The sequence below is a fragment of the Narcine bancroftii genome, chromosome 4, assembly GCF_036971445.1.
Source record: "Narcine bancroftii isolate sNarBan1 chromosome 4, sNarBan1.hap1, whole genome shotgun sequence".
In the NCBI taxonomy this organism is placed as follows: Eukaryota; Metazoa; Chordata; class Chondrichthyes; order Torpediniformes; family Narcinidae; genus Narcine; species Narcine bancroftii.
The window spans coordinates 187,859,578-187,876,989 of NC_091472.1; the positions used below are offsets into that span (position 1 = coordinate 187,859,578).

Sequence of the window (17,412 nt, forward strand, 5' to 3'; positions counted from 1 at the left end):
ATTTGATTAAATATATGGTCACGAGTGACCCATCACCCTAGGATGTTGAAGATTAGGGGATTCAGCAGTGGTATTGCCATTGAATGTCAGGGATAGGTGGTTAAGATTCTCATTGTAGATGAACACTTGGGTTGCAGAAACTTGTGGACAGGCCAACAGTTGGTATATTGTCATTAATGTAAGATCCAGTTCTCCACTATCTCACTCATTTGCTAGATGTCAATACTTCTCAGACCAACTTTTTGACCAAGCATGTGGAGCGTACACAGTATCTGCATGCTTCACTATACCCATTTAAGATAAATGAAGCACAATTCTCAGTGCATAATACATGTTTTAAAAGCATGATGCAGTTGAAAAGAAAAAGTTAAATGCTATAAAAAGATCTTGTGTACTTGCAGAAAAGTCAAAGAAATTAATGGAAAATAACCGAGGGAATTAAGCTTCTCTTTCTATACCCCATATTCTTACCCAGCAACAATGATCAGTGATTATGATCAAAATAATATTTCCATATGTAAACTAAATATTTTACTCTAAAATTATCTTCTTCAAAGAGTATTTAGTTGAAAATCTTTGTTTTATTTATAAATTAAGCTTGAATATAATACATGAGCAACACCAGTGATTAGATTATGATTGGCAAACTCTAATATTAGGAGAACTATTGGATATTCACTTTGCCTTTTCCACAAGGCAGAATTGTCATCAAGCCCCATCCAGCTTAACAGCAAAACCTTCATTGCTTCAGGAAATAGTTTATCCACCAGTTCCTCAGCAGGTGGCAAGTCTGAAATTTTGTTGATATGGCTGGTTTTAAACTCTTCAACTTGCCTGCTGATAAAGGCATTAGCAGAATAAAACTGATGTCCCAACCATTTACATACAGAGTAGATCATGTGACTACAATAAATAGAATTGGCCTCTGTTAAAGCTGTTTCTGTCTTTGTAATGAAGTCTTGAAGATTTGTCAAAAGTTGCATCATCATATCAGCCAACTTCTGTGCTGATATGGTTTCACCAATAAGGAGTTTGACAAGATCAAGTAACAATATAATTGTTTTTTCATGTTCCTTTTGTACTTCTATTGGTAAGATTTTGAAAGTCTGATATATCGATTTAAACTTAATGAACACAGGATTGTTACTCAAAATTTCTTCATGTGGTGAATTACCAATATGAGTTTTAGTTTCTTCTAAAAATGTTTCCTCTTGTACACAGTAGTTATGGTCATTCTGATTAGCAGTACTGTCCAAAAATGAAACATTTATTCTAGACAAATTATCTGGAAGCTGTTGAGTTCTTTGAATGTTGGGGTGAAATGCAGAGCAAACTTCATGGCTCCATTTATCAAGGCGGCTGTTTTCAAGCAGTTCTTCACCAAGGAAGTTTTGTAGATCTGTAATGTCGTATTTTTCATTCAGAACAGGATCTCCTATTCTGGCTTTCCACAAATTCTATTGAAAGAACAAGTAACAAGACAACCAAAAATATCACTGCATTTGATTTGATTAGAAATAACATTTCACAAATATGGTACAACACTTTCTGCATCAATGCAGGCAAAATCAGGGATTTATAAATTTGGCAAATCTTGAGTTATTGGCCTGAACCTCTTTCAACTCCATGATTGTGCTACTCAAATATGTTCAACTGCTGGGATACCATGTTAAGACTGTCAAGAGTCAAAAAAATAAACTTACTAACTAGTTACGGATCTGTGATACAAAATAAACTTTCATAAATCATTATACTGAAGGCTATAATTAATCTTAAAGCCTCAAATGTGAGTTATTCAACACCAATGAAACCAGTTATAATTGACATTTTCCATTTAATTGTACCTGCAAAACAACAAGAACATCTAGCTGTTGATTTTTACTGTACATCTCAAAAGCAATTCGAAAAAGTCCCTGAATGCTGTAAAACCACAGACTGTTCACCATGATCGGCATCTTCAGTCCTTCAAATCGAAATTCTGAAAATAAATATGTACAGAAATCATAATTGAGTTGAAATGGGTAAAGAAAATAAAAAGTGTAGTTTATTTTATAGTCAACATGTGGATGTTAAGAATTGAAAGATGAGCTGATAGAGCCCATTTCTGTGCTGTACATTTCCAATTGAGATTAGAGGCCATGTAATCATTTGGCACATGGAGGTCACTGTGTAAGTGATATTTTGGAGGAGATATAATCATAAATATGAATTATCATTCCACAGTTTTACATGGTTTTAGGTTCTTTGTGCTTTTAAACAAAGTGCTAATGTATTACCTGAACTAAAATTGAGTTTCGTTGCCAATCCTCTCTTTGCAAATTTTGCATGAATTCTTGGATGATTTTCAGTGCGAATGCTAGTTTTTGCAATAACATCAGCACCAAGAAAAAGGGGAATCAAATTCTCCTAAAGGTGGGAAAAAAATTAAACTTTGAAAGAAATATATTAACAGATATAATGTACATCAACCTTGGTTTTATTTACTTATAAGAAATTAATGTTTCCAAATTGAATTATCTGATACTTGAGCACAGTAAATTTGCAGCTTTCAACCAGTCAGTAAAATAGCCTAACTCTAAAATGAGACTTGGAGAGGTAGAATGGACAAATCAGAGGTTAGATCCCTCTGATTCAAGTCTTTACTAACCAAAATTACACTTGCTGTACTAAATCCAGAGTTCTGTAGGCTTCTAATTAAATTAGCAAATTTGTGAATGACACCGATGAATGGGATTGTAGATAGTGAAGGTGGTTGTCAAAGATTGCAGAAGGATCTCTCAGGAAGAGGAATGAATGGCTGTTGAAATTTAATACAAAGAAGTGCAAGGTGTTACACTTTGGGAGGTCTAACATAAGTAGGACATAAACAGTGAATGTTGAGATCGAAGCATTGAGATTGAGGTTGGTCAAATAGGCCTTCAGTACATTAGCCTTCATAAGTCAGAGAACTGAGTACAGAAGTTGGGAATGTAGAAAATCCTTTGCCAGAATCGGTAACCAGAGGGAGGAGAGATTTAATGGGAACGATGAGGTAAATTTTGTGTTTTTATAGAGGGTGGTGGATGCATGCAATAGGCTGCCAGAAGAAGTTGATGCAGGTACTTTGGGCAGTGCTAAAGAAAAAAAAATTGGGCAGATTAGATATGGGTCAAATACGAGCAGAAAGGACGTGGAAAAAATTTGAGCTGAAGAGCTTGTTTCCACGATCTGGCTTTATTAAACATCCAAATGAAAGGATTAATCAACCTAATTGAAGTGTGTAATTTAATACAATTATTGAATCATTTTTCATTATCGGGTTGAGACCATCAAACAATGACAGTCACCAGTAACTTCGAAGAAAACTCCTACAAAAGTATCTCAATCTGCGGGGAGAAATTTTCCCATGTCATTGCCAAGGAATAGGTGGCACAGACTTGCTGTGGTGTATGACGGGTGATATCAGCAAATCTCGTTAAATAATTCACTCATCCAGTATTGCAGGAAGCTATAAAACCCATTATTTTCAAGCACTGTGTTGACTTGCCCAGTAAATACCCTAGCCGGACTCTCCGTTCTATGCTCATTGAACTTTCTAATTGAGCAAATTGATCGTCTGTTCGCAGGAGAACCCTTCTCACTCTTCTTGATACGAGTAAACAAACAAAATTTTACATGTATCAATGCTGTTGAATCAACACATTACAAGTGTTTCAAATTTACAGCACCTGCAAGGAAGAGTCTTGATTGTTGCCAAATTCAATCCATTGACATAAAATATTAAAAAAACAATTTTACACAGGCCGTTTCGGCCCACGAGCCGGTACAATTTTGAACGGGGGGTGGGACGGAGCCCGGGGTGGGGGGGGGGGTGGGACGGAGCCCGGGGTGGGACGGAGCCCGGGGTGGGGCGGAGCCCGGGGTGGGGGGGGGGTGGGACGGAGCCCGGGGTGGGGGGGGGGGGGGGTGGGACGGAGCCCGGGGTGGGGGGGGGGGGGGGTGGGACGGAGCCCGGGGTGGGGGGGGGGGGGGGTGGGACGGAGCCCGGGGTGGGGTGGGGGGGGGGTGGGACGGAGCCCGGGGTGGGGTGGGGGGGGGGTGGGACGGAGCCCGGGGTGGGGTGGGGGGGGGGTGGGACGGAGCCCGGGGTGGGGTGGGGGGGGGGTGGGACGGAGCCCGGGGTGGGGTGGGGGGGGGGTGGGACGGAGCCCGGGGTGGGGTGGGGGGGGGGTGGGACGGAGCCCGGGGTGGGGTGGGGGGGGGGTGGGACGGAGCCCGGGGTGGGGTGGGGGGGGGGTGGGACGGAGCCCGGGGTGGGGTGGGGGGGGGGTGGGACGGAGCCCGGGGTGGGGTGGGGGGGGGGGTGGGACGGAGCCCGGGGTGGGGTGGGGGGGGGGTGGGACGGAGCCCGGGGTGGGGTGGGGGGGGGTGGGACGGAGCCCGGGGTGGGGTGGGGGGGGGGTGGGACGGAGCCCGGGGTGGGGTGGGGGGGGGGTGGGACGGAGCCCGGGGTGGGGTGGGGGGGGGGTGGGACGGAGCCCGGGGTGGGGTGGGGGGGGGGTGGGACGGAGCCCGGGGTGGGGTGGGACGGAGCCCGGGGTGGGGTGGGGGGGGGGTGGGACGGAGCCCGGGGTGGGGTGGGGGGGGGTGGGACGGAGCCCTGGGGTGGGACGGAGCCCTGGGGGGGGTGGGAACCGCGGCCCAGTCCCGATCTCTGGCGCTGGCCGCTCCACCAACCGTGGCGCCCGCAACAACGCCGCTGTGTGAATTCGGGGGGTCAGAGACCGTGATGGACGGCAAGGGCCCCGAGCGAACGAACGTTCTGTAGATTATATTTTAGAGAAGCTGGGTTGCATTTTAACACCTAATCGGAATGCAGTAATCTTTAGAATACCAACCTCTACCTGAAAATCCTGGCCTAAGGTAAGGGAATTGGACGAACTCAAGAAGACGAATCGGTATTTCCTGGCGCCCACGCTCCATTCTGGGAAACAGACGGGTAAGCGCTCAACAGAGGCCATGTTCTCATCGACACACCTTCCAGCCAGAAAAAAACAATCCGCGAGCCTTTCCGCTTCCGTTCAGGAAGATAATCAATCTCCACGACGCCTCTCTCTCTCTCTCTCGTCGTGCTGGTCCCAGCGTTATCACCAGCGTCTCCCTCAATTTTGGCTGCAGCCGTCGTTTTCCAGGACGTCGGCCCGCATCCTCCTCCAATGAGGCTCGTGCACAGTTGCGGCCGAAACTGCAACATGGCTCAGCGGATCACAGCCCGACGGGCCGCTGCAGCGCTCGGGGCCGGGCCGAGGTGCGCGCACTCCGACCTTTGCCCTTTCACCCGCGGCTGGCTGCGCGCAGCTTCGTGACAAGATGGCCGCGGAGAGGACGGAGCTGGATTTTGGTGACCGAAAATTGTTCGAGGCGTTTGAGGATTCCAACCCTACTCATATTCGCTTTCTCCATTTAGAAGACCTGGGTAATATGGAGGACATCAGGAAGAAACTGCAGGAATACGAAGAGAGCGTCGGGTACCTGAAGGCAGAGAATATCCTACTGTTTTAATGGAAATGTTTTCGCAAAATCAAACCGGGCGCCTCAGGAGCGATTGGCTCGTGGCGGAGAAGCCGCGTAAAGCAGACGGGATTAAACTGGGCATAACAACTGTTTAACGGCGTTCTCTCGCCTCCGTCGCTCCGTTTCTCTCTTCTCAAGCTTTTGCTGGCGGTTTGTTCGATGGCTTTTAAGATTACGATTGTAGTTTCACTTTTGTAGTTTGTCTTCACCCAATAGGCCTAGAATACAGGCCTGTCATTCCCTCATTTCTGTCGTTTTACTTTTCCTCGCGAATCCGATCGGAGCGATTTCATGGGAAGTATTTTTTGTGTGCCATCTCTCCCCACGGAATGGTCTTAGAGGTGTATTTAATCTGGAGCAAGCAATAATCCCATCCATTTTTGGTAATGAATACGTCTATTCAGATTCATTGTAAATTCCTGAACACTTTTTTTTTGGAAACGCTGAATATTAGTTTTATGCCCTTTCTTTCTGAAATAACTTGTGGCTAAGTCATTGAATAATAAGTAACATTCATGGCTCTCGAAATACTCCAAACCTTTTGAATAAATGTATTTTTCGATTATTTCCTACATGATGTTGCAATAGGCGTAGCAAATATGTCAACATGAATAATTACTTTATGGTCATCTTAAATTTTCAAACCTCTTTAATAGGACAGAGTGACTCAGTTTTGCACAGGAATGTGGTCAAACAAAATTTGAGATCCAGATAAATCAAAGCTTTGACAGAAAGATAGATTTAATGAAATGACAAAAGATGAAAGTGAGATTTGTAGATTGAAAAATAGATCTTGAAAGTGTGTGATAAATTTTCACTTGAAAGGATAGGAACAGTAGATGAAAAGAACTTGAGATGAATTGGGCCGCAGTAGAATTTAGTTTTATTTAGAGAAGGAAGAAGAAAAAGCTCGAGTGAATAGAGGCAAAACCATTGACTCTCAGCTAAGTCAAGCTTATTATGCAACTGGGTGATAAGGAGATATTGGTAGGCAGTCTTTATGGAGGCATGGACATGTGATTTGGAGAGTATCACTTGGATATAGCATCAAGGTTGTGAACCTTCTGATGGTAAATAAGTAGTCTGAAGGTGCTGGAGAGCTAGAACGGTACATGAAAGTGTTGGAGAAACTTGGCATGTCATATAGCACTCATGGAAAGTGATCGGCATTTGGGGTTTTGGCCTCGGGTCTACATCAGCAATGCCAAAAAATGAGCAGATGCCTGAATGAGAAGTGGTGGGGAGTGGACCAGAGGCTTACAGATGATAGGTAGATACTGATGGGAGGGAAAGAAGAACAAGATGAAGGGTCAATGCTTTCTGATAGGAGAAATGAACATGTCGTGAGAGGCAGGGAAAAGGAAAGGTGTCAGGAATGAAGGAAAGCAAAGGTGGGGGCTACAAGAAATTGGAGACAACTGTGCTGATGCTATCATAACCTGGCGGCATACATCTGCTCCAAATTTCACCCCTCCCCCCCCCCCCCACCCCCATCTCTAAATTGTGGTAATTGTAAACTATTGTTGATCCCTGTGTTGCTGCAGCAAGCAAGAATCTTGATTCATCTCTCTACATGACAATGAACTCCTATCTCTTGAAACTCAAGTCTACCAGTCCCAGTAATATTCTAATGAATTTTTCTGCACCCTTTCCAGGTTAATTTCATCCTGTAGCTGGGTGACAAATATATGTTCAATACACTAGGTATGTTCTCACTAACATGTACAATTGGGACATGATGTCCCAGCTCTTGTAATCAATTTTCTGACAGATGGGAGCAAGCATGCTAAATGTCTTCATCATCACCATGCCAATCTGTCTTGTCATATTCATGAAACTGTGTAATATGCCCCTTTACCTCACTGTTCCACAATTCTCTTCAAGATCATGCCACGTACTTTGTAAATCCTGCCCTGATGCACTTTTATTTATCATACCAAAGTGCAACACCTCGCACTTGCATGAATTATAATTCCATCTACCATTCTTTGGCCCACTTTCCCAGTTCATCATTATCCTATTGTCATCTCAGATCTTTTTCACTGTCCACTTTAGCACCAATTTTTATATCATCTACAAGCTTCTAAACAATATCCAACTTACTAAAACAAAGATTATCACCACATACTTTGAAGTATGGCCCATCAAGTCTAATTTGGTTTAAATGCTAGTGTAGTTGTTCATGATTCTAGTTTAAAGGAAGAGTACCAACAAAGAGCTTTCATTATTTAATCATCATCATGGCTTGGCTTTGCAAATAAAAAAATTAGGAAGTGGGTGTCCACGTCTGCTGCAGGCTCTCTGGTGGCTGTTGAGACCAATGTGGGATAGACCTGCATGGCTGCAGCGGCTGCAAGGAAAACTGTTCTGGGTTTGGTGCAGTTATTGTCATGGTTCCTCATCCATCTCCTTTTGTTCTCAAGGCCAGTCCTTGCGTGCGCTCTCAAAGGAAGAGACAGACTGGTGAATGGTATGTCACCAGGCCACATGATCAAAGGCTAGAGCAGACCACTGGCGATGGTCTATGTGACAAGCGCCAAGGGATTACTTCAGAGTCCTTGTACCTCTTTTCGGAGCCCCTCTGTCAAGGTGGCCAGTGGAGAGTTCACCATACAGCTCAATTTTGGGCAGGTGATGATCATCCATCCTAGAGACGTGTTCTGCCTAGTGTAGCTGCATCTTCGAGAGCGTGGTCTTGATGCTGGTAACCTCCGCCTGTTTGAGGACTTCAAAGTTGGTGACAAAGTCACTCCACTGGATACTGAGGATGGTGCTGAGGCAGCACTGGTGGAAGCGCTCAAGGAATTCTAGGTGGTGACAGTTGGTGAGCCACGACTTGGAGCTGTACAGGAGAGTGGTCAGTACAATGGCTCTGTGCACACTGATCTTTGTGCCTTTCTTCAGATGCTTGTTGTTCCAGACTCTTGTGCAGCCTATCGAATGCATTATTTGCCTTTGCCAGTCTGTTGTCAACCTCTTTTTAAAAAAAATTATCTATTTTTTTGAGTGGGATGGGATAATTTAGGTGGGAAACCAATCTTGTCACGTAATGAGATGGTCCACCCCTGGTGGACTCTCTTCAGCTCAGTCTTGCTGATGGTAATGTGGGGAGGGTGGCACTCTTCCTGAGTTGCAGGCTGATGGAGAACTTCTGCCGCCTTCAAGCTTACTTCCAGTCCAAAGAGCTCTGCAGCCTTCCCAAAGAAGGATGTTATATGCTGCAAGACTGTTTCTGTATGGGCAACAAGGGCAGCATCGTCAGCAAGAGCAGCTCTCAAATGAGTTGTTCCAATGTCTTGGTATGGGACTATAGCCGCCTTGGGTTTAACAGGCTGCCGTCGGTGCAGTGTCGGATGTGGGCACCGTCCTTGTCGTCATGGTCTTCTGTGGCCCTTTGGACATCACACTGAAGATGGTGAAGCGAGTTGGTGCGAGGACACAGCCTTGCTAGAAGGGCTACTTATTAATAAGTTGATGTGTGGCAATAGACAGCTCAATAATGAACCACTAGCTATGGATATATTTTAATGTACTGACTAGATGTTATATGATATTCATGTATATTGTGTATAGAGTGAACATATATCCAGAATGTAAGATACTGAGTCTTTTTCCTTAAATCAATTAACATCGGGAACTTAAGAGGAAGTTGAACCTGTTGACCCGCCCAAGGTAAACTGTATATTAAATGAGTCTAAATAAAATATTGCTTGTAAAGCTACATAATGTGTATAATGATTTCAAAATGATGTGGTAATCACTCATTATGCATAAAAAATAATCTTTTCAATTATGCGTTATTTGTGGAAACATTTGACTAGCTGTATTCTAAATTGATCTTCTTCATTCAAAGGCTTTAGTTCTCTTGCCAGATTTGTGCAATGTAATTTTATATGCAGTAGGTTAATAAGTTTAGTGATTTCTTTTTGACTAACATAAATGTTAATTTGCAAAAGATTACACATTTTCTAGGTTTTGAAAGTTTCTAACTTTTTTCATTTATGGCAGTAAAATAGTGGTGAGCGACTCCAAAACAGATGGCCCAATGGTTCAGATCTTATTTATGAATAACAATATATCAAAGTAAGTTTGAATTTAAGCATCAACCCTTTTAAATTTTACTTCATGCTTTCTATTACAACATTTCCATTTTTTGTACCAGCTGCTCAGATATGTTCGCCATTTTAATTTCAGACAGTTTCATCAAGAAATTGAAGACTTCATCATAGGCTTAGTAGAAAAATATGAAAAAGAATTGCAAAGTGATCTCGAAAAAACATCATTTAATTTAAACCCACAGGTAAATAAATAAACAGACATAGTTTCACTAGTACAGTTTTTTTGGTTTGGAGATGTGATAAAAGAATATATAATTTCCTTACAGCCATCAAGTGTGCTCCTGGAAGAGTCACTGAAGGTGAAAAGTTTAAATGTAGGAAAGAAAATGAAAGATGCATTTCATGTAAGTGATAAGTATTATTTGCTTTATAAAAGCATGTCTTCATTCAAAGCTGAAGTTACAGTCTGAATGATTTTAGATTGGAAAATTCAAGTTTGATCCATTTGAGGCAGCAGTACCTCAAGTTTTTTTAAGGACAAATCGACTAAAGTTCCGCACTTCCTGCTTTTCAATGTCAAATGAAAGTGGATATCAAATGAGGTCAAGATTGAGGTTGGTCAGATTGTGATTGTCAACCATCTTGGTGAAAGTGTCGGAGTGATTATAAAGGCTTTTTATTATTGGATAACATCAGAAGAAATTTGGCATTTTTTATACGTTAAGTTGCCAGATACATCTCTTGAATATCTAAATCTGCAACCTACATTATTTAAATGTAATGAATACCACATCTGTAATTCCTTCTATTTTAAATGTATCTTATTCAGCCTGTTCAAACCAGACCTGCGGCTGCGAGGTCCAGAAAGTCAGCAGTTTCAGTGAAACTGCATTCTGTGTTCTTTGGTCGGTCATTGTTGGGTCCAAATCCCGTTTGTACTATCGGAGTCAGCAATGTAGTTGCACTAGGCACGCAGTGAGCGAAAGAACCACACAGAGAAGAAAGTGAGTTGAACCAACTGACTTTAATAGAACTATCACTCACGTTTAAATCCCTTGGAACCTGATGAGGCTTGCGATTCCCGGGACTTTTATGATGTCAACCGCTAGGCTGTGGGCTCTCAGTCTGATCTGCTGTGGTCTTGCCTACGACTCTGTGAGCCAGTTCGCCTGTTGCATGGGTGAGCTGCCACATGAACCTACCCACCCCAAAAACCAGCATTAGATGATGCGGAGTCCACAGCCAACTTCTCTTTAGACCGTTTGGGTGACTGACCTCATTGGCGTGGGGGTGGCACCATCACAGGGTCTTCCAGGTCTAACTGCGCCGGCTTGCGATTTCCTGGTCGAGTGACCATCAGGGTCACCAATGTAAAGTAGGCTATCGTAGTGGTCAGCCATTGTAGCCATTAGCAATGGCTGGCTCTGGCATTTACCGGAAAAGGACAGGGTGGCCAACAACGGTGGGCTCCTGAACCCCACTTTTGCTGGTTAAAAGCAGCAACAGTCTGAACTGAGGTCGATCCTTGCTGCAGGCGTTACCGGCTCCGTTGCATCGGGAAGGCCCGGGCCTTAGGGCGTGATGCAGCAACTTGATCGATGCTTGCAACTCCCGGGACCTTTATGATGTCAACTGCTAGGCCTACAGTCAGATCTGCCACAGACTTGCCCACTACTCCGTGAGCCAGTTCGCCTGTTGCATGGGTGAGATGCCACAATCTACAAATTTTCTTTTGCAAGAATCCTTATTAATATTTGCAGAATGCTTTCAGTAGAGATATGAAAATTAGTTCATCTTTGCCCTTTTTTTTGGACATTTTGGGACAAGTGCACTGGAAATGGTCCAGAGTGAAAAGTATGGAGGCAGATAATCAACTTCTCATAAAATTGTAAAGAAATGTTGTTCAGATCCTGTGTAAATGATGTAACCATTTTCTCAAAAATTACTGGATTGTGATTTGTTTTCCAGTATATTAAAATTTAATATCTTCCAATGATATCCTCCTAGCATTTTTCTGTTTCCATGAGACTGCCAATTAGTGCTTAGTGTAATGAAAGAATATTTAGTTATAAATGCAGGAAGCTATCTCATGAAAACCAGTCTTTTGGAATCTAAAATACGTATAACACAAGAGAAACATTTTGTGAAGAAGAATGGAAATTTAAGAGGCCTGCCATTTCTCCATGCCAATAATTCTCCATCTCATACTTAGCCATCAAATATCATATCTAGTTTATGGATTAATTCATTTGAAATGATTTCCAAAACTCATCAAAATGTTAAGCGATTAATGTTGATCTTTTGTAAAGGAATCCACTTGCACAACCACTTACAAACTTAATTCTTCACTGTGTGCTATACTGAATCGGCTAAGATTATCCTTGACTTTCTCATTGGAAGACCACAGTCAGTACAACTTGGAAACAACGTCTCCTCCTCACTGATCAGCAACACAGGCGCACCCCAAGGGTGTGTGCTTTGCCTACTGCTCGACTTGTTAGACACCCACGATTGGCCAGGCGCATTTCCAATGCCATCTAGAAGTTTGCCGATTACAACACATTTGTCAGCAGAATCACACGGCAATGAATGGTGTAACGACCATAATCTTGCTCTCAACGTCAGCAAAACCAAGGAGATGATTGTGGACTTCAGGAGAAATTCAGGGGAACATGACACAGACATCATCAAGGGCTCGGTAGTGGAGAGGGTCAAGAACTTCAAATTCCTGGGTGTCAACCTCTCCGAGGCTCTGTCCTGGAGCCTCCACATTGATGCAATCACAAAGAAGGCTCGCCAGTGGCTATACTTTGAGGTGTTTAAGAGATTCTGTATGTCACCAAAGACTCTTGTAAACCTCTACAGTGTACCATGGAGAGCATTCTGGCTGTTGCATTACTGCCTGGTATGGAGGCACCAACACTCAACTCAAGAATAAACTCCAGAAGGTTTTTAACACCGCCTGCGACATCATGGGCATCAGACTTCACTCCATTGAGGACATCCACATGAGGTGATGTCTTTAAAAAAAAAAAGCAGTCTCTATCCTCAAAGACCCCTAACTCCCAAGCCATGCTCTCTTCACTCTGATACCATTGGAGAAAAGGTACAGGAGCCTCAAAACGAGCTCTTCACGGCAAAAGGACAGCTTTCTTCCCCGCTGCCATCAGAATCCTGTTTAATCAATGAGCCAAAGACACGGCCTTACTTTTCCTGCATTACTATTGTTATTTTTTTTATGTATGTTTGCACTAATGATGCTGCAAAACCAAATTTCATAACAATAAATTCTGGTTAGTTTTTCTCAGTTCGCAACTTCTCTGTTGGTGTTATTAATGCTAATTATTCAATAATGAATATAACATTATTGAAGATCAAAAAAACAGACAATATTGAAAATTTTAAATAAAAATGCTGGAAATAAATACTCAGCACAACAGGCCACATCAATAGGAAGTGAAGAAACTAACTACAGGTGAAAACCTTTTTGTCAGATCATCATTTTGAAATATTCTTAAATAATTTTGAGCCAGTTTATTTTTAAGTTTTAGTAATATGGCTACAGTCATAATTTTTGATGTTCTAGTAAGGTTTTCTATATGGCGGCACTCAATATCGTCCACATTTCCAATGCCATTTTATTCCCTCCATATTACTATCAACTCCCCACAGATTCTTGCACTCATTTTCACTTTAGGTTCAATTTACAGTGGTTAATTATTCTGCCACATTGCATAATTTTGCAACATGGGAGGAAACTAGGACACCTAGAAGGAACCCACTCATAGGAAAATCATGCAAACTCGACACAAACAGCTCTGGAAATCAGGATTGACCTGGTTGTTGGAGCAGTGAGGCAATACCTTTCTAATTGTACCACAATTTTGCCTTTATCTTCTAATTTTGTTAAATATTACAAGAAAATCTTATTTTAATGGTATTTTTAAATATATTTGTGCCATTTTTTTGCAAAGGAAATTTAAGTTTTAAAATATAATAACTATAAATGTGATTTAAATCTGATTTGGTATCTGCAGTTTTTCTGAATTCTTATTTTGAGTGATACTATGGCCATTTTTTAATTTGCTCCTGTTCATCAACTTGATAAAAGTTGTTAGTCATTTTGATACATGTGCACAAGTACCATGAATTCCTTAAATGATAACATGGCACTTATCATCTGAGAAGACAAATACTCATTCATATTCTGCAAATTAGTATTTGTAAAATTGTATTAATTCATTCTTTTGTGCAGGTTGTGGGAAGTGTTCAGTACTTCACAAGCTTTTGCCTTGACAAACTTGGACAGCCATTATTAAATGAGAATCCACAGCTAACAAATGGATGGGAAATACCAAAGTATCCTATGCATTGAATGGAAAACCTTTTACATCTTTTGACTCATTCTTTACCTAATTTTACATGTGTTTTTCAAATTTGGAGGTCAGTTTTACAGTACACCTAATGCTATAGTTTTTTTAATGAAAATGTCACTTATTTAACAATATTCCTGATCTGAATAGGAGATCAAAACAGAATTTAAGTGATTTGTTTTTTTGTTTTCAAAATGTAAATTTATATCTGGTGAAATTGTTCATTCACTAAGCACAGATTCTTGTATGTGTTTGAACATAATACTCAGTGATAAGAACGTCTGAATGAAGTGGAGAACTCGTGAAATGAAATTGAGAGTCGGTAAATCAAGTAGCTATCAATCCAGGTGCACAGCATTGTATAAGATCCCACCACTGAACACATCTTCCCCTCCGCTTTCTGCAGGAACCGCTCCCTCGGAACTCCCTTCGTCCATTCATCCCTTCACACACAGCACTCTCTCAGTACCTACCCTTGTGATTGCAAGAAATGTTATGCTTGTGCCCACACTTCTCCCTCATCACCATTTGGAGCCTCAAACAGTTCTAAGTGAAGCAGCATTTCACTTGTGAATCTGCAGGGATCATTTACTGTAACCGGTGCTCCCGTTGTGCCCTCCTCTACATCAGAGAGACTGGACAAACATTTAACTGAGCACCTTTTCCCTGTCCGCTGCAATAATGGGCCTTCAAGTGGCAAACTATTTTAATTCCACAACTCCCAGTGGCCAACTATTTTAATCCCACAACCCATTCCCATATCTACATGTTTCTCCGTGGCCAAACTGAGAAACATGTAAATTGGAGGAACAACACATAATATTTCTTCTGGACACTTTCCAACCAGATAGTATTAACATAGACTTCTCCAGCTTCTGTTGCGCACCCCAGCCCCAGTCTCTCTCTTTCCCTATCCTCTATCTTCCAGTTCTCCACCTCCCCTTTCATTCCAAATACCCCCATCACCTCAGCTTTTTTCTCTTCTACTATCCGACCTATGACCTCTTACCTGTTAGGCCGTACTCCCCTTGCCCCTTCCTCTCTCCTATCCTCCCCCAACCTTTTATTCAGGCACCAGCCCACTTTTTGCTCGTACCTTGATGCAGTACTCAGACAAAAATGTTGACTACCCTTTACTTCCTCTAGATGCTGAGTGACCTGCTGAGTTTCTCCAACACTTTTGTGTATTGCATGGAGTTCTGCAGTTGTTTTGGTGTCTCAGTACTTTATATATATATATATATAACTAATTGAAAATGAAATGCCCTGTTACAAAATCCTTCCTGTCAATAATGATCTCTCTAAGATTCTTTAAAGTATATGTTTGTGGAAATGAGTAATTCCTGAATGCATTTCAAAGATACCAACAAGTCTTCGCTCAAGTTGTATCTTTAGATGGACAAGAAGTGGAACTGAAAGCTAAGAGGTATGTGCAAGAGTGAGAAATTTGTATCACTTTTTGTTTGAAATACAAATGGGGCTTTGTTGAAACGCATGATTAACACAGCAAAAACATTTTATGTATCAAATAGGCCAAAGTCTTGTTGTTTCAACTGTGGTTCAACAGAACATCAATTAAAAGATTGTCCAAAGGTAGGATGGTTACGATATTGAGCTGTCATTTAACATAGTAGCAGTTGTATGCATCTGTCACACAGAGGTCAAAAATTTGTATGTTGATTCTTTCAAGGTTTGTCATAGATGTAATAGTTGAGTTAAATTCTCAATTTGTTTAAACTTCAAAAGTTCTGGAAACTGGCCATCTTGGTTAGATGCAATTAAGTTTAGCTGACCTAAAAAGATAGGTTCAAGCAGAAGCCAGTTTCCAGAATTTGAATGTATAATACCAGTTGATAAATCAATGAAGAGATGTTAATTTGTTAGAGACGTGTACTCTTGCATTTAATAGTAAACTGTGGCCAATGTACTATCATTGGTTGACATAGAGGATCTCAACAACACGCTGGGAAGGATAGGGACATTTTCTGATGTCCAAAATTTCAGTCATCCTTCATGCAACCCCATCCACTCTGTTTAATGTATTTTGTGTAAATTAGATGTACAGTGATTTGGAACATTTTGACATAAAATATGCCATATATTCATTGCAGTGTTTAAATACATTGCCTTCTTTAAAAGTTTCAGAAACTTTTTTTGTCCCTCTCTGTGCTATCTGTCATTAGTTTTCTTAATAAATGTACTTGATGGTATGGAACAGCAGATTGTGAATTTGACCATTGATTTCAGTAAAGGTAGTGTTTAATCACACCTGGGCACTATACTCTGCCCAAGTTCAAAATTGATAAGTTCATCCAATTGAAAAATGTATAAATTTGTAAAGATATCAAACCTGAAGCATCTTTGGTTTTAAAATTCTGTATTTGTTTTTTAATTATTGAGGAATTGATTAGTAGCGTATTAACCAGACCTGTTGCATGCCCAACTTTTATGAGGACATGTCAGTAAAGTAGCTGGGAAAGAACTCTAGTCAGAGGTAGTTTTTTTTAAACAATTGATTGATCTTCAGAGAGGGAAAGTGCAGCATGTTATTAATTTTGGGATTGCAGTTGCACACTTTCAAACATTCCTATTTTATGAGTGATTGTTAACAGCAAAAATAACTAATTCGTATCTTTTAATTAACCTTATAGCCACGTGATCTTGCTCGCATTAGTGAAAAAAGAAAAGAATTCATGACAATGGCCAGTGATTCACCTAATTCAAGTTCTCAACAACGTTATCATATGGAGAGGTTTGAAAAGTTCAAACCAGGAGTTATAAGGTAAAAACACTTGTAGATGAGATTACAATAGAATCATGGTGGAGGCAGCCACTCTTTGAATTGTGCCCATTGGGAAAAAAACTTTCAAATTAGACTCATTTACCCTTCTAACGAAATAAAGAACTGATTTTGTGAAATAAACTGCCTATATCCATTTAAAAAAATGTTTTGGCCAGAAAACCTTTGAATTCTGCTGTAATTATAGGTCATAGAAATAGCAGCACAACCTTGAACTTTGACCCTCCTGAAGTTACTTTTGCCATGCTTGAACTACTTAGTTTCATTTTTAATAGCATTGAATAGTATTGTTTAATTTAATTTTTGCAGTGAAGAACTTAAAGAGGCTCTTGGGATGACAGTTGAAGATCTTCCACCTTTCATCTATCGGATGCGCCAATTGGGTTATCCACCAGGATGGTTGCTGGAGACTGAACAGGAGAATTCAGGTCTTGCTTTATATGATGGAAAAGGTGAAGTATTTCAAATCTGAACTTTGTAAATACTTAGATATGAGAAATGTTTGCAGTGTTTTGTCAAGGCACCATTTCCTATTCTCATTGCTATATGATAATTTTCATTTTAAGCATATAATTATTGTATGCATCATAAATCTCCACCATAGTTGGGTCATTCTATGGGGTTTATT

General features: G+C 41.2%; 2 protein-coding genes across 4 annotated transcripts in view; one reads left to right on the forward strand and one right to left on the reverse strand.

Moving 5' to 3' along the window:
- Positions 1–561: 561 nt before the first annotated feature.
- On the reverse strand, positions 562–5,304 carry LOC138761326 (uncharacterized). 3 transcript variants are annotated; one of them, XM_069933238.1, is made up of 4 exons: positions 4,884–5,304; positions 2,277–2,406; positions 1,845–1,978; positions 562–1,457 (listed from the first exon to the last, which is right to left on the reverse strand). In XM_069933238.1, exons 1-4 carry the CDS (start codon positions 4,998–5,000, stop codon positions 582–584), a joined length of 1,257 nt encoding a protein of 418 aa, XP_069789339.1. In that variant the 5' UTR covers positions 5,001–5,304; the 3' UTR covers positions 562–581. The 3 variants fall into 3 exon arrangements, with proteins under 3 accessions (XP_069789339.1, XP_069789338.1, XP_069789340.1); XM_069933237.1 differs by having other exon boundaries at positions 4,878–5,304; XM_069933239.1 differs by lacking the exon at positions 2,277–2,406 and having other exon boundaries at positions 4,878–5,304.
- zcchc8 (zinc finger, CCHC domain containing 8) overlaps positions 5,051–17,412 on the forward strand; it is a 32,713-nt gene continuing 20,351 nt past the window's right edge. The window contains exons 1-10 of the mRNA XM_069933232.1: positions 5,051–5,524; positions 9,183–9,225; positions 9,562–9,636; positions 9,748–9,853; positions 9,938–10,015; positions 13,867–13,970; positions 15,345–15,410; positions 15,517–15,577; positions 16,636–16,766; positions 17,094–17,236. Coding sequence (XP_069789333.1) covers positions 5,350–5,524; positions 9,183–9,225; positions 9,562–9,636; positions 9,748–9,853; positions 9,938–10,015; positions 13,867–13,970; positions 15,345–15,410; positions 15,517–15,577; positions 16,636–16,766; positions 17,094–17,236 — 982 coding nt within the window. The 5' untranslated portion in view covers positions 5,051–5,349. The remainder of the gene's footprint in view (positions 5,525–9,182; positions 9,226–9,561; positions 9,637–9,747; positions 9,854–9,937; positions 10,016–13,866; positions 13,971–15,344; positions 15,411–15,516; positions 15,578–16,635; positions 16,767–17,093; positions 17,237–17,412) is intronic.